The sequence below is a fragment of the Caloenas nicobarica genome, chromosome 4 (genome assembly GCF_036013445.1).
Source record: "Caloenas nicobarica isolate bCalNic1 chromosome 4, bCalNic1.hap1, whole genome shotgun sequence".
Taxonomy (NCBI): domain Eukaryota; kingdom Metazoa; phylum Chordata; class Aves; order Columbiformes; family Columbidae; genus Caloenas; species Caloenas nicobarica.
In genome coordinates this window covers 66096958-66111949 of record NC_088248.1, presented here as the reverse complement: position 1 = coordinate 66111949, position 14992 = coordinate 66096958, and the positions used below count along the sequence as shown (strand labels likewise).

At 42.5% G+C, this 14992-nt stretch overlaps 1 protein-coding gene across 2 annotated transcripts in view; it reads left to right on the top strand.

Moving 5' to 3' along the window:
* The window catches only part of CRMP1 (collapsin response mediator protein 1), a 49667-nt gene that overhangs the window by 28366 nt on the left and 6309 nt on the right, over positions 1–14992 (top strand). For both annotated transcript variants that reach the window (XM_065633379.1, XM_065633378.1), the window contains 6 exons: positions 1146–1207; positions 2850–2930; positions 6080–6148; positions 7961–8081; positions 9192–9348; positions 13454–13595. In XM_065633379.1, the coding sequence (XP_065489451.1) occupies positions 1146–1207; positions 2850–2930; positions 6080–6148; positions 7961–8081; positions 9192–9348; positions 13454–13595 (632 nt within the window). The remainder of the gene's footprint in view (positions 1–1145; positions 1208–2849; positions 2931–6079; positions 6149–7960; positions 8082–9191; positions 9349–13453; positions 13596–14992) is intronic.

Genomic DNA, 14992 nt, shown 5'->3' with positions numbered 1-14992 from the left:
CTGAGGATATATCCGCGCCTTCTAGACTCATGAAGGAGTTATATCTTCAACAGAGAGCCTTATTCATTCGGTGTAGCCAACATGAATAACACAAACAGATCTTTTTCTTTTTCCTCTTGCCCCAGGAAGCACAGTTTTCTTTACAGCTATCTTGAAATACAGCATACGTGGCTTAGACATAGACAGCTTAGAATTTACTTTTCTTTTAAGCTAGAAAAGTCTGTGATCAGTCCCTGTACCAAACTGGGGATGTTGTCAGTAGACTAAAGTGTAAAGCAAATTTATAAACTAATATGAATATATATGTACAGAAGATATGAACAGAAGATGTTTGGAATCCTGTTCCCTTAGCATACGAAGTTGTGTAATCCCTCTGAGCAAATATTTGAAATAAATAGCAAAACTTGCAGTGCTTTGAATACTGTTGGTCCTTGGCCACCAACACTCAACACTAGCATTTCTTACTGATTGCTAAAATTTGGAGTTGTCATCTTTCATGGTTTTGTATGACTGCCAATGTAAATCCTTCCATCTTTGGAAGGTGAGAGGAGAGGTATGGTGAGTGGTCCTTGTAACTGGTTTCAGGCTTTGCTTCCACTCCTTCCCAGTGTCTGCCGTCAGCTAAGCTGGGTGCTTTGGGCAGTAGGTCAAGAAAAAGCAAGTTTGTGTGCAAATTCAGATACACAGTTCTTACAGCTTGTCAGCACTCTGGGAAAACTTAACTAGAAGTTTTTTCTATTAAAAAGCTTCAGGTCAAGCTGAAGTATTTTCTTGATTAGCTAAAGAAAGCTAAAAAGAAAACCAGTGATTCACAAAACCTAACAGTTTAAAGTTTAAAACTTTACAAGTTCTACGTGCTTGCCTTAGCCACCGTCACTTGTCTGTGATTTGGCTATAAGCAATCTCATTTGTGGTGGTGGCTGGGTTGCTCCAGGGCTAAACATGGGCAATCCGTAGAGTCCAACAGATTCCCTCAGAAAAGAGGGGGTTTGGACTTCTAGTCCTAGCAGCTTTATTTCTGGCAATCACTGCTGGAAAGCCTAGGCCAGACATATTCTACCACTTATTTTTCCTGAAGTTTTTGTTCAAATACAGGTTAAGAATCCGCTTACTTGACAACACCTTTTAATTTTGTCTTGGAACAGGTGTGAACTCTTTTCAAGTCTACATGGCCTACAAAGATCTCTACCAAATGTCCGACAGCCAGGTATTGTTCTGAGTGCTTTTCATTGCTGTGATCTGTCCTCTCTTCTATGATCTCCCAACACTTGAGGAATTGCTAAGGTTGAATCCCAGAGAAACATTCCCACTGACCTGAGTGGCACTGGGGGAAATGTGCAATGGGGGATTTCTCTGTGGAAGGTCAGCACTGAGCAGTTGTTAACGTCTGCCTGTGTTCCTCCAAGTGCATGATATTCACTTTCTGCAAAGATTTTTCTGTGTCTCCCAACATTGCAGCCACTCAGCACTGCTCAGGATTTTGCCCTCACTTTATTTTGCTGTTACCTTTCATGACCTCTAGGTCAGAGAGGGAAGAAAAGATGAAGCACTCGAGGCAGTGGCAGTTTTTCAAGAGTTTCTCAGTTGCTGCAAACAGCTAAATGGAGTTGCTCTTTGGGGGAGGTGGCCTTTTCTCATTAGGGCTGGGGATAACAATGAGCTTGTTTGTCCAGAGCTCATTACAGATTCCAGACTCTTCAGCTTTCCCGTTCATAAGTATCAGGTCATTGTAAATGGACAATGGCATCTGTTAGTAATAATAATGTTTGCTTATTTGGTTGAGAAAATGTTTCTTTCTTATGTATTCCCAGAGCTATAGCTCTTGGTCTCTTAAATAACTGTTGTTACACCTCCATTGCATGTGGTTTTAATTGGAATTTTAGACATAATAATATATAAATATTCTCTGAGAGGCAGTGCCTTTTAAATTCAGTTCCCTGTTGGAACTGCCAAGAGAAATACATCAAAATGTTTAATGTGTGGCTAGACTGATGCCTGTTACCTTGCTTAAATGCGCCTGTTGCAGGCTGTGTATTCTGACCCATTCAATACTAGCTGAAGTGCCCTGATGCAAAGTGGGCACTGAAGAAACCCTGTCTTCACTATGTGGTCTGTGTTTGGAAACTGGGCTCCCATGTTGCTGACATCTGGTTTAAACAGGGAATGTGTTAGCTGAATACCTCTTGGAAAGGGAACTGAATTTTAGTAGATCTGTGCTTAGAAATTCTCAGTAAAAGCAATAGGATCAACTATTTCCTTTCTGTATGGATGGGGTCTGAATCTTAGAAAGCAATCATAAAAAAGGATGCTCTAGAGAAAATATTACAAATTTTAATTGCAGAATTAAAGATGTTGGTAAAAGGTCGACACTATCTTCTCTAAGAAGATGTTGCAAAATGCACTTCAGAAAAGACGTGTTTTAGCTGTACTAAAAGTGTCTGTAGTCCACTGATTATTCATGGGAATAATTCCACTTTACATTTGCTAAAACTGCAGAAAAGAGACTATTAACTAAACTTAATCCTGCGTGGGAGGGCGTGAAGAGGTACAAGGGGCTGGGGGAGGAACTATGTCCAAGGGAGATGTGACCCCGCTCGGGACTGACCCTTGTCTTGGTGCAGAAGGGCAGAGGCTCATCCTTGGGCTGCTGGTGTGTAACGGGATGGGAAAATCATCACCAAGCAGTGAAGCTCTGGCTCTGTGTAGAAAGCAGAGAGTGGAAAAGGGAGATAATTTGCAATTCACCTAGATAATTACCAGGTGCAAAACAGAGGGGAACAGAGAGGTCTGAGTGTTAAGTAATGTGTTTTCCTTATTCAGCAGTGTTTCCTTTTTTGTATTACCTGCAGCTTTATGAAGCCTTTACCTTTCTAAAAAGTCTTGGGGCTGTTATCCTGGTCCACGCTGAAAATGGAGACTTGATAGCTCAGGTGAGTGAACTGTCATTTTTACTTCACTTCATGAGAAGACAGACCCAAGAGAGAAGAAGTAAAACCCTCCAGTCATAGTGTGGGTGGGAAGAAATGAACTACCTGGTAAGTGCCTTAAGTGAGCCTGATGCCCTACACATCACTGGTCTAAAGCCTGGGATGAGAGGATGGAGGTCCTTCTGTGTGCTTTGGTAGAGCATCTGTGAGGTAGAGCAGCGATCCAGACAGCTCCTTGCCCTGGCAGCAGATAAGGACTGGATGAAGGGGGCAGAAGGAAGCAAGGTGACCTCTTTTGAATCCGGCAGAGACAAGTGAAGCAGAACAATGTAAAGCCTTGCTCAGAGATTTTAGGGACAAAAAGTGGAGCTGGGAAGCTTTATGCTCATGCCTCTTGCTGCAGCTATCAGCATAAGCAGCACAGTGAGTTTGGAGTGAGTATTGAAGCTCTCAGACCAATTTATTTTTGAGAATGTTCTTATAAATCTCTGAAGTTTGAGAATAAGAAACCACCATCATCTTCTAAACATTTCAAAAATGTGCATTAAAGTGTAAGTCATGCTCTTTGAAGATGCCTGTTGGAACCAGGAAACTGGACTCGTATTCAGTATGTTCTGTTAAAATGTCCTGGATCGCTAGTGCACCCTTGGCAGGTCAGGTCCCCCACCTGAGTACTGTCCTGGGAGTGTGCGTTAGGTCTTACCTGTGCCACAGCACATCCAAAGAGATACCCCAAGGACTGCAGTTAATAGTAAACCTCCTGCTGATCTTTCAGAGGTCAGGATTCTCCTATAACACACAATGGGCAGGTTTGGGTGGGTGTTGTTATGACTCTCTACCTCTGTGGCAGGTGAATCTTCCAAGGCTGTTGCAGAGATGTCTCCCTCCTCTGATCCCTGTATGTGCATAGAGCCCCTCTGAGCTCCATGAGGCTCCGAGTGAGCTGACTGATTTATCTGCTGAGCTCTTTATCTGCTGGTTTATCCGCTAAGGACTAGGCTGCAGAGCTGACAGGGAAATTAAAATAGCTAGAAACGAGTTGTCTTTGAGATCTGGACTAGGGAAGCCACATTGTCGCATGATTAAGGGAGAACCTCAACTGAATGTTTGAGTGGTTGGGCAGTATGTAAGGGCTCTTGCACACAGGGGTTTAATTTTTTGTTTTTCATTCAGTGGGAGTTTAGCCTCTTTGAGAGCCTTCTTTCCCTTTTCCCTTCAAGTTTGGCCAAAATAACTGCTGGGCTCAAAAGTTACTAGGGAGGACTCAACAGACACATACAGTGCAGTTGTGTCCTTCCCCCACTGAAACCAGGTGAAAAACCTCATTGGGATCCATTCCTGTAGGAATGGCAGAATGAAACAAATCAAATGACACCCGTGATGTTTTGACATGTTCCCCTTTAAAAGCAAGGTACACTTGTGTAATTGCATTTCTGGTAGAAATCTGTTTCACTTAACATTTTTCTTTGATCAGCTTTAATATACAGCCATGGAATATGAACACATAAGACAGAAAAATTATTAGGAAAAGAAGAAGGAGTAAAGACATAAATTATGCTATACATCAAAATATTTCTTCGCAGTTGCCATGTCTCAAAAGATCAGTCTGTCCTTATGCTTTTTCTTAGAAGGATTATTTGGATAGTGAAAAGAAAGCTGCCTACAGGGAGGTTTTGCAGGACTATCCTGTGTGAAAATCCAAATTTGATCTCATCAAACAAATATTCTATCTTATTAGCACTATCAAATCCTCTTACAGTGGGTAGTTTTGTCATATGATCTGATTTTATGACTTTCTTCAAGATGCAAACCTATCCTACTTTGTGTTGCATCCTTTCCCATTTTGCTGGGTTTTGTATTATATGGTTGCAACTTTGTTGTATTTTAATTATATGAAGTCTTTGACTGGCACTGTTCAGAGCTGTTGCATTAATCATTCAGAACAGCTATTTTTAAGAATACCTATGAAACACCATGATTTTCTAAACAAAATAATCTTAATTACAGAGTCAGATTAACACATTTATATTAATGCCTCTTCAGCCTTGATTGAATGCAGCAAAGGCAATAGTATATGTGAATATTAACTTGCTCACATTTTGCTGGAGTATGTTGGTAATGTGTGAGCGTTTCACCCTCAGGGACCTGAGATCAAATATTTATTAGCTGACACAATAAAGTGTGTTCAGTAACTTCATCCTGGTCTCTAGGGGACATTTGTCTGTATCACAGAGTCATTACATTTGTTGAAGTCGGCTCGTTAGAGACCTGTGGGCAGGGCAGGCCAGGGTGGGAGGTTCATCAACAGCTCTGGTCCCACTTCTGCTCTGCTGGCAGACATGGACCGACCTCAGATCAGAAGTGATTGACCACCATTTTCTACAAAAAGAGAAATTTATTCCAATATCACTGCCTGACCTTAAATTAAAAGATACGTGAAGCGTTTCATGTAGTTTTAAAAATTGATCTCACTGCTGTGAAGCTGTATATCACAGATTTTTTTCTGACAATCCGCCGTTGGTCCTGAGGTGGGTTTTTTGGCATGGACACAGTGCCCTCACAACTGGAGGGCATGGTTTTGCTTTCATGAAAACATAATTTTAGTGATTCACTCTGTAGGAAAAAGTGTTACAGAAAACTGGATGCCAAAGGCAAGACTATATCTGATGAAGTGTCAGCAATGCTAAAAGTTTAAGGAAGATAATAATACTTCATGAATTGCAGCCAGAAAGGAATTCGTGTGAGTAAAGAAATAATTGTAGGCTGGAAATACCCATAACTACTATGTAGTATAATGATTGAAACAAGTTTCCTGTTTTGGTGTCTTGGTGTCAAATAAGACTTTCTGGAGCGCAGAGACATCTAATGGTGCAGCACAATGGCTTGAGCCATGAATATGCTCTATCACACTGCAGCGACAAATCTTCCCCTGAAATCTGTGCTGGCTGCACAGAGCAGACGCTGGCGCGGCATGGGACCAGTTTAGAGCCAGTGTTTTCAGTCCTCCTCCCCCGGCAGCAGGCTTATGCAGCTGCATTTACACAGACAAAAAAAGCAACAGTCAGAAAATGTGGCTGTTAATCCGCCAGACGATGCCTGGTGCAAGGATCTCATCCTGGAGCGGCTGTCAGCATTTATCTCTTATTTTGCAGGAACAAAAGCGTATCCTGGAGATGGGAATCACCGGACCCGAGGGACATGCTCTGAGCAGGCCTGAGGAGGTAAGAAAATTCATTCATTTTGTTATTCGTGGAAAGACTTTGTCAAGTATGTAGTATCGGAGCTTGGCTTCTTTATATGCAGATGATAGATGGATGCATGGGGGAGGGCAACAGTCTGCTTCTCCCACAGCCTCTTCCAGTACTATTCAAAGCCTTGAAAATCCAGGTCCCCTTTAGTCTGTTTGTTTGCTCAAAATACTCTTTTGCTGCTGCAGCAGGTCTGGGAATGAGCATATCCTTGTACACTCAGGAGTCGCAGCTTCTGCTGCCCCAGGCACAGGCATGCATGTATTTTTTGAGTGTTGACGCTTGTGATTTAATTCACGATGACAAAAAAAAAAAAAGTTCTTATCAGGGTAAAAATCAGCAGTGCAGCTTGTGGGTTAGGCTTTGGAGTAACTGCGTTCATTAAAATGCTTTGGCTGAAACCTCCTATAAGATGCATGTGTATGTATATACCGTGCATATGTGTATGCCCACATATACATCTATGTTTATGCTAGCAGATACATTTGTAGTAGAAATGTAAGCTGTAGAAATGCAAATATGTGAGAACGGAAAGATGCTGCAAGGTAGCTCAGTTTATGCAATTCTCTTACAATAAAAACCAGGCTCTGGCAAGGATCATCTCAGGCATGTGGAAAGGGTTTCTTTAATGAGAAGGAAAAGGTGGAGACATGTGGATGTCCCTTAATGTACAGACTTCAGACTGTTAATGGGATGATGGAAGGCGGTAGTGGGAAGTGTCTGCTTTCCTTGAAGACTAAAGAGACAATGGCCTGGGGATTTGAGGCTAAACTTGAAGAGATCGTTGTGGTTTGCAGATATTTATATAACCTCTCCCCAAGGCAAAAGGAATCAGCTTAATTGGTCACATTCTTCTATTGAACTGTTTATGTAATGTTTTGTTTTGCTGTTTAACTTCCGCCTAAAATATTCTAAAAGAACGGAGTAGTTTCCTTTTAATGAGAACAAGGGCCTAAGGAAAATCTGCATTTGCAGTTCCAGAAAGGAATATTGGATCTTTCTGACTGTGCGTCTGGCCACCTCAGCCCCAGCCCTGAGGTACAGAGGTCCTGCCTCCTTCCATGGTCTTCTGGGGGTGGTTTTGGGGCTTCCAGAGCAAATGTTGTGATGAAAGTCCTAGGAAAACCTGTGAAGAATTAAGCCATGTGGTTTTGGAAGGGCTGAAGTGCTCAACATTTCTAGGACAACTCCTTGAGAGAAATTTCTGTACTATCGAGTCAGTATTTTCAGTGGCAGTGGAGTTTCAGGTATTAAGATAGCGAAACTGTGAGTCCGTCTGGGAAGGAGGTATAAACTGTTGAGTGGGGAAAGGAATCTCCAGAGTCCCTGGGAAACACTGCTCTGTCTGAAGATGATGCTTTGTGTGCCCACATCCCAGATGGCTTCCTGGAAGGAGATTGCTTTTATGCTTGCTGACAGAGGGGACTTACTGGGCAACGCTTCAAAGGCTTCTATGGATTATGGGCTAAATTCAGTCCATAGTGCTGAAGTTGCTGTTTGAGAATACTTTACATTCATTGTCATCTTACCCTTATGTAAAGATTGGACAGCGTAAGCTGCCAGGAGACCTCAGAGCTTGTCTCCAAGCTGGGGCAATGTTGTCTTGCTTTGTTCTCCTTCCAGCTGCAGGGTAGAAGTCTGAAGCAGAAAGGTGGGAGGGAGGTAAGGAGGAGCCTCATCAGCTGCTTGGACATGACCTTTCCAGGGTACAGGGAGATGTCCTCCAGTTCATTTTTTCTTCAGTTTTCTTTTACACTTAACTTTTTTCCTCCTTCTTTTCCTCAGCTTGAAGCAGAAGCAGTTTTCCGTGCCATCACCATTGCCAGTCGAATAAACTGTCCAGTGTACATCACCAAGGTGATGAGCAAGAGTGCGGCTGACATCATTGCACTGGCCAGAAAGAAAGGTAAGAAACTTACTTTTCTCCTTCAAACTTATATATTTTTTTTTTGCTGTTGAATAGGAGCTCAGTGGAAAAACCTGTACATCTTGACTCAAATCACAAGATACAGGGAAAGGTTACCAAAGAATGGTACCACCATCACAGATGCTAATTATTTACTGCTGGGAAAGATGAAGGGAAATCCTACATTTTTCAGTTGAGAAATTCCCCCCACAAACTGTCCCCTTGAAGACTGTGGTGTAACTCTTCTTTATCCTGTCTTCCCTTTTACCTTTCCCTTAGACTGCTGAATAGAGGTTCACGCGAGGGAGATATTCTCTTCCTAACAGGGTCTAGCACATCCTCTCTGCCTTTGGGGTGTATTTTGGGGTGTATTTCAGGGTGTTACCCTCCAATGGGTATCTTGAGCAGTGCACCTGCTGTTAGAGATGCCTGGTGCTCACTCCTGGCCTTGCTGCTGGAGGCTGAGCCCAGCAGATGTGCACTGGGGACACCTGTGGGGCCACACTACTTGCTGGGGCCGTGGAGGAATCCAGGCTACAAAGCATCCAAAAGAGACATGTGAGCCTGGAAGCAGCTTTTTTCGAAGCTGCATTTTCGAGCTTGGACTGTTCTGCTGGCTGGTGCTACAAAGCACCTGAGCAATATGGAAAAGCCAAAGAGCAAAATATCATCTTGATATTTGTATTCTTGGAGACTTGGAGTATGGTGCTTGGGACCATATGCTGCTATCTGCTGGTGCTGTGCCCAAGCTGGGAGTAGTAAAAAGGCATCTGTCTGCTGGTCCTCCACCTAAATGCACTCCCAGTTGGAGCAACAGAGAGAACATGGCTGTGATTAAACCAGTACAAGTTAAAACCAGGTCTGAACTGTCTCCTTCTGGATTAGAGGGGGAGCTTTGTAAATATGCTGATCAAAAGTATGTGTAGCTCAGAGAGCCTCCTGATTAATTTTTTATCATACAGACAAAGCCAGGGCTGCTTAATTTTCTGGGAGCTGCGCTGGCCATGTAGCAATGCATAAATTATACATGGCTGCGTGCAGCAAGCAGTATAATGTGCTGAAGAGAGAGTGGATTGTAATCAGTTCCTGTATATCCTTGCTTTCCCTGAGGTCCCCTTGTTTTTGGAGAGCCGATCACTGCCAGCTTGGGGACAGATGGGACACATTACTGGAGCAAAAACTGGGCCAAGGCTGCAGCTTTCGTGACCTCACCACCTCTGAGCCCTGATCCTACCACTCCAGATCACTTAAATTCACTCTTAGCATGGTAAGACCTTCATTTTTTTTTTTTTTTACAGGCTGATGGTCAGGCGAGTGCAAAAGCCACATAGGATGAAGCATCTAGGGATCAGCTCAGTTTACTTTAGATCAGTCTCATACACGGAACAGAGAGCGATGTAGAAAACCAGAGCTGGTTATATCCCTGTGTTTAGGCTGTCAAACAGATAAGCAGGCATGGACTCACCAGCTCCTGGTTAGCATGATAGAGAGGAAACTGCTTGCTATTCAGGAATGAATTATTTTTCTTTCTGCTCGTCAAATGATTTTTAGTTGTACCACTAGATAGTCTTTAGCCCAGGACTTCAAATTGGCTTTCTCCCTAGTCTTCTGTTTTCTCCAGCCAAATTGTTAATATGTGATCGGATGGCATCCTCACCATCCAGCCCAAGCGGCAGCCCAGCAGGTAGACCTCCTTCTGTGAGAACAGACACAGTTTTAAGCCCTGGTCATATCTGGCAGCACAGCTCCTGAAATCAGGATTGTCCCAGAATGCAGAGGTCTGTAGAACTAAGAAAGCTGTCCTGGTGTAGTTTTTGTCAAAACTAGTGCGGGTCTGTAAGCCATCGCTTGTCAGGATTGGGGTATGGGCTGACTGTCTCCAGGCTGGTAGGTAGAGGGTTATCACTAGAGAGGTGAAGGGAATGTGGACAGCAAGGGGAGAAGTGTCTTTCTCCTACAGAAAAGAAGACATCAGCAATGCCTTGCCAGCAACCCAGACCGTAAACCCATCCCTGAAAGTGTTTGCTGCCTGTTGCCAACTGTGGGTCTTCTTTAGCTTAAGCAAAAGACCTCCTGCTTTGAAATTATACGGAAATTCACAGCTGAAGGCCCACCAGGACAGATTGTTAGCACTGGAGTGAGGAACTCAACTGTTCAAAACCTTATTTAATGCAACGTGGTGGCACTCATCTCACCTGCTGCCTCTCCTTCCTAGGCGTTCAGTGCTCTAGACAGCAGGAGAATTTGAGCCCTAAAAGTGACCCATTGGTCTTCAGAAAAGATTTCCTCCTGAGGTTTTTTCCCACATGACTAACTGGCAGGCTGTAAGGCAGATAGTGCAAGTGTGGCTGGTAATATAAGGCCCCTGTAAGTGTAATTCATACCTGGGCAGAGCTGCCCTTTAGGTGGATGGGCACATATGTGTCATGGGAAGCTGCCATCAATCAGTGCTACTGCTGCAGTTTGCACATATCTGTCCTTGCACACGCTGGGGCAGGCAGTGCAGGCCAACAAACCCGGGTTTTAAGTCAGCTGTCCTAATGATGCTGCATGGACAGCACTATTAATGAATGCACAGTTGGACTCTGAGTTACATGGGGATCTGGTAAGAATACACAGGAATTTGTTCTGTTGTGACGATCTGGTGGCAGAAATGATTTTCCTTAATTGAGCTTTCTGTTCCTTAAAATAAGGACAAGGAAGAAAAAAGGCTTTTCTTGTCTGATCCATCACTACCAGCACTGTAAAGAGCGAAGCTCATTGTGTGAGGGTAAGGTTCGTAGCCAGCACACGTGAATGTGTATCAAAATGTTTGGCTCTTTACTCTGTCTGACAGCGGCTATATGTCTTCTAGAGGAGAGTCCCAAAATAATAGTAGGTGGGTGAAAACAGATTAGTTAAAATAGCAAGAGAATATTTAGAACTGGAATCCAAAAAATGACTTTGTTTTAAACACTAACATCAGAAAGACAAACTGAAGAGTCACAGAAGTTTTCATTATCCTCCAAGCATGCAAAAATGCCTTTTTTTTTTTTTCTAGTGGCTTAAAGTCCTGGATCTTAAATGACAGAAGCTTAGCCTGCTTTCGGTTTTAATACTTTAAATCTATACTGTGAAACTAAAAAAAGAACTATATATTTTATCTGTCTGCCATGCATTTGAGGGGAGTTTGATGCAAGGATGACGGTAAAGACAGTATTTCACTTTTCTATTGCCCTGTTCATTAGGAGACCAATATTTTGCATTCATTAAAAAAACCCTTACAGCATTCTTCCTCTGCAAGTATACAGCACACTGCTTGTGTTGTTTTCCACAGAAAATGTTGATTTTTCACTGAAAATCTGAATGTATAAAAATCCAGCATGTCTCATAGGGTTTGCAAATTGGATTTGCCTCATGAGATGTGGTCTTTGTTTCACCTGAGGCCATGCACCTGAAGTAGCTCTCATTGTCCATGGTGTCCTGCTGCATTATTGCTGCTGTGATATGCCGTCTCTTCTGAACTAGAGATGTGAGATCTTGGTGCTTCATGGAAGATGTAACCTGCCATGAAAGCCTTGTTTATGGTGAAGAATAAGATGATGAGGTACTAATGTGGCATTTAAAGATACACATATGTCCACTCTTAATTCCCACCACTCCTTTGGAGATGTTTTCTGTGGTGATCCTTGTTTGTCTCTCAGTTTTACAGCTGATCTGATGCTCATCCCTCATTTGACAAGAGAGTGTATCTAAACAGTAGGAGTGCACGTGTGGTTAACCAGGAGGTGCTGGGCAGCTCTCAAGCAACATGCTTCAGCCTCAGAAGTCTTCTGTTGATTAGATTGGAGAGTGTGTCATTAAATGTCATTAACTGTGAGAGGAGAGGGAAAACAGAGTTCAGAGGAAGCAACACCTCTTTTATATCTTTCAAGTATAGGAATTAATAACATGGTGTAAGAAGTGCAACATAACCTCAGGGAAATGGGCAGTGAGACACGGCCTCGCTGTGACATTCATGGTTTCATGGTTGTATTCACCAGAGTGCAGAAAAGAGAGAGGGTAAGCCACAAGGAGCTTAGCTGACAGAAGAGGAACAAAAAGGAAGAAATGGCATTGCAATCTTCCAACTTTATTGTTGTGTTAGAATAACTGAATATTTAACTGATAGACTTGGTTTAATCCTATGGAGTAACACCAGGCAGTCATTAATAATCAGGAATAGCTAAAACATAGCTGCCTTTTCACTATTAAATACATGGGTTTGCCTTCTGCTGAAAACTGGACGGATAGATGTGAGCATGGTGAAGAACCAGCAAAGAGGCCAAAGGTTCTCTGACTGGCAGCAATCATTAGGGCTGGCAGCCTAGAAAATTGCGTTAGAATTACTGATGTGTGACCCTTTTTCCCTTTGTACTTGGCTATTTGTTAGCTTGCTGGGATCTAAATTTGTGGACCAGAATCAGTCAGATGCTTCAGAGCTGCAACTTACATAATCAGTTAAAAAAAAAGGATGACAGGCTCTTGGCGACATCACCCTTTTGGAATGATGGAAGATAAATCATAGTGTGTTTTAATGTGCTTGCCTCCTGTAAGCTTAATTGAGACCTAAAAATATCATGTGTTCCCTGTGGATATTGGTCATGTTGTTCCTCCTTATTCCGAAGAGCAGCTGTGATCCAGTTCTGCTCTCTGCAAAAAAAAAAAAAATCTCTAGGCTGAAAAAAACAACTTCTTAAATAAAAGCATTATTATTTGGTAGATCTTTTTGTGTATTACTCGATGCCTTTTTCTGTGTAAGACCTTTTAAGTGAGCTAAATGCAGAGCACGTTTGACTTGCGCTATGCTTTTCTTTGTTTAACTGGAAGACTACTTGACATAAAACTTTCCTTCCTTTTTATTTTCATGGTTCTGTTTTGGAAGGTCAGATAAGAAATATTTATGTAAGAATTGCAAGAAAAATATGTGTGCAGGGGAGAAATACAGGGAAACAAGCTTGATGCTTATGACTTCGTATTGTAAAATCCGCCATTATTTTCCAACATGGTTATGAATTAATTTACCTTGAGAATGTCAGACAAGCTTCTGATCATTTCCTTAATCCTGGAATAATCCTTTGTCCTGGTTAGTGGGCTTGTGCCTGATCTCTGTTGATAAGCAGCTGGAGAAACCCAAGGGAGCTGTAATCTGGGAGTTCAGGGTGCTCCTGGGGGAAAGTGGCGATGTCCAATGTCACTGTTGCTCTTCAGTGATCTGTAGCCAACATGTAACGGCTGCTGACATGATTTACAGCCTCTGGTGTGTAGGCTTGAACGGTCCATTCACGGCTAGTCTGAGACCAAGGTAACCTTGGTGATGCCTGGTCTAAACCTTCTGTGTGTTAACTCCGCAGCGGGGACCTGCAGGTGACGGGAAGTGGACACTGCCCGTATAGCACTGCCCAGAAAGCCATTGGAAAGGACAACTTCACTATGATTCCTGAAGGGGTCAATGGAATTGAGGAAAGAATGACTGTTGTCTGGGACAAGGCTGTAGTAAGTACTTACTTACTTTCATCGGCTAAAAAGAAATTGAGTGTTGGCTGAATAATGAAAGCCAGGAGACTCCTGGCCAGTACTTAAGTGACTTTCTAACATATTTCTGAGAATTCCCTAGGAGAGTGCTACTAGGAGGTGAATTGTTTATTTCAAAATCCTTCTCTAGTTTCATGAACTCGGGGCTGTGTTTCACTTCTGACACTGCAATACCACCGTGTTTTATTAGACGTGAGGCTTCACAGACTCCACCGCTTAATATTCCAGTTGCGTCAGAGTGGATACTTCTCAGAGATGTAGGATCTGGAGCAGTTTAATGATTTTGAAGTGGACCCCATATAAACATGATGAATGGATTGTTTGAATTTGGGAAGTGTCTCATTGCTTTTGAGAAATTACAAATGGATGGCAGCCGAGCCCGAGGCTAGACAACAAAATGCTTTGAAGGAGAACATCGCATGTAACTCATACTGGCATATTTTGTGGTGGGGTGCCGGTATAAGTGAGCAATTTTTTGATGGTTCCATGGATCCTAATATATACTGATGTTCTCCCTCCATTGTCTGTCTTTGCATATACAACCCATGCTCCCTCACACCCACGCACACTCATTACCTTACATTGCATTGCCCTTGAATGCATATTGTAAATTGGGAAGCGGTGGTATTTACAGGGCTCTCATGAACACTTCTCCTAGACTGTGTTTAATAACCACTTTCTTCAGGGACCAGTATTGATGTTCCAAGCACAGAAGCAGCTTCAGATATCTGGTGTGCAGGAGCAAAGCAGGGAAGCAAGCAAAGTGCAGCCAGCCGGTGATATTTCCCCTTTGTTACTCCCACAAAGGGAAGGAGCTGCAGCAAGGGCTGCAACATGGGATTTACAGGTGGTAACATTCAGTCTTGCACCACCGAGTAACTTATATTTTGCAAATCTCATGTTTTACCAGGCAGGAAATCAGTGTTTAATACTAAAAAGTTTGGCACTATTGTTCTTCCTTGGAACATTGTTCTTGTTTATTGCCAGGGAAGACCCCAAAATACTCTACTGAGAAATCCAAATGCTGTTGTGCATGGGTACTATTAAGCCATCACTGACTGTATAAAATCTTCAATTGGTGGTGAAATTTCTCTCTCTCTACATATATATTATAATTGGGGTTGTATTACTTAAATGTATAGGTTTGGTAATACTAATAGTAGAACGGACTTAATTTGCAAGAAATGTTTCTGAAAGAGTCTGAATCTTGATCTTTTAGTTAATCTCATAATACTCATATAAGTACCTCTGTTTTTAAATGGTTAAAACAATTAAATGGAAATTACTAGGACTAGCAACAAAATGCATCAGTGTGCAGAAAAAGGGACTTTAGATAACTGAGCAACCTGATGGTATCA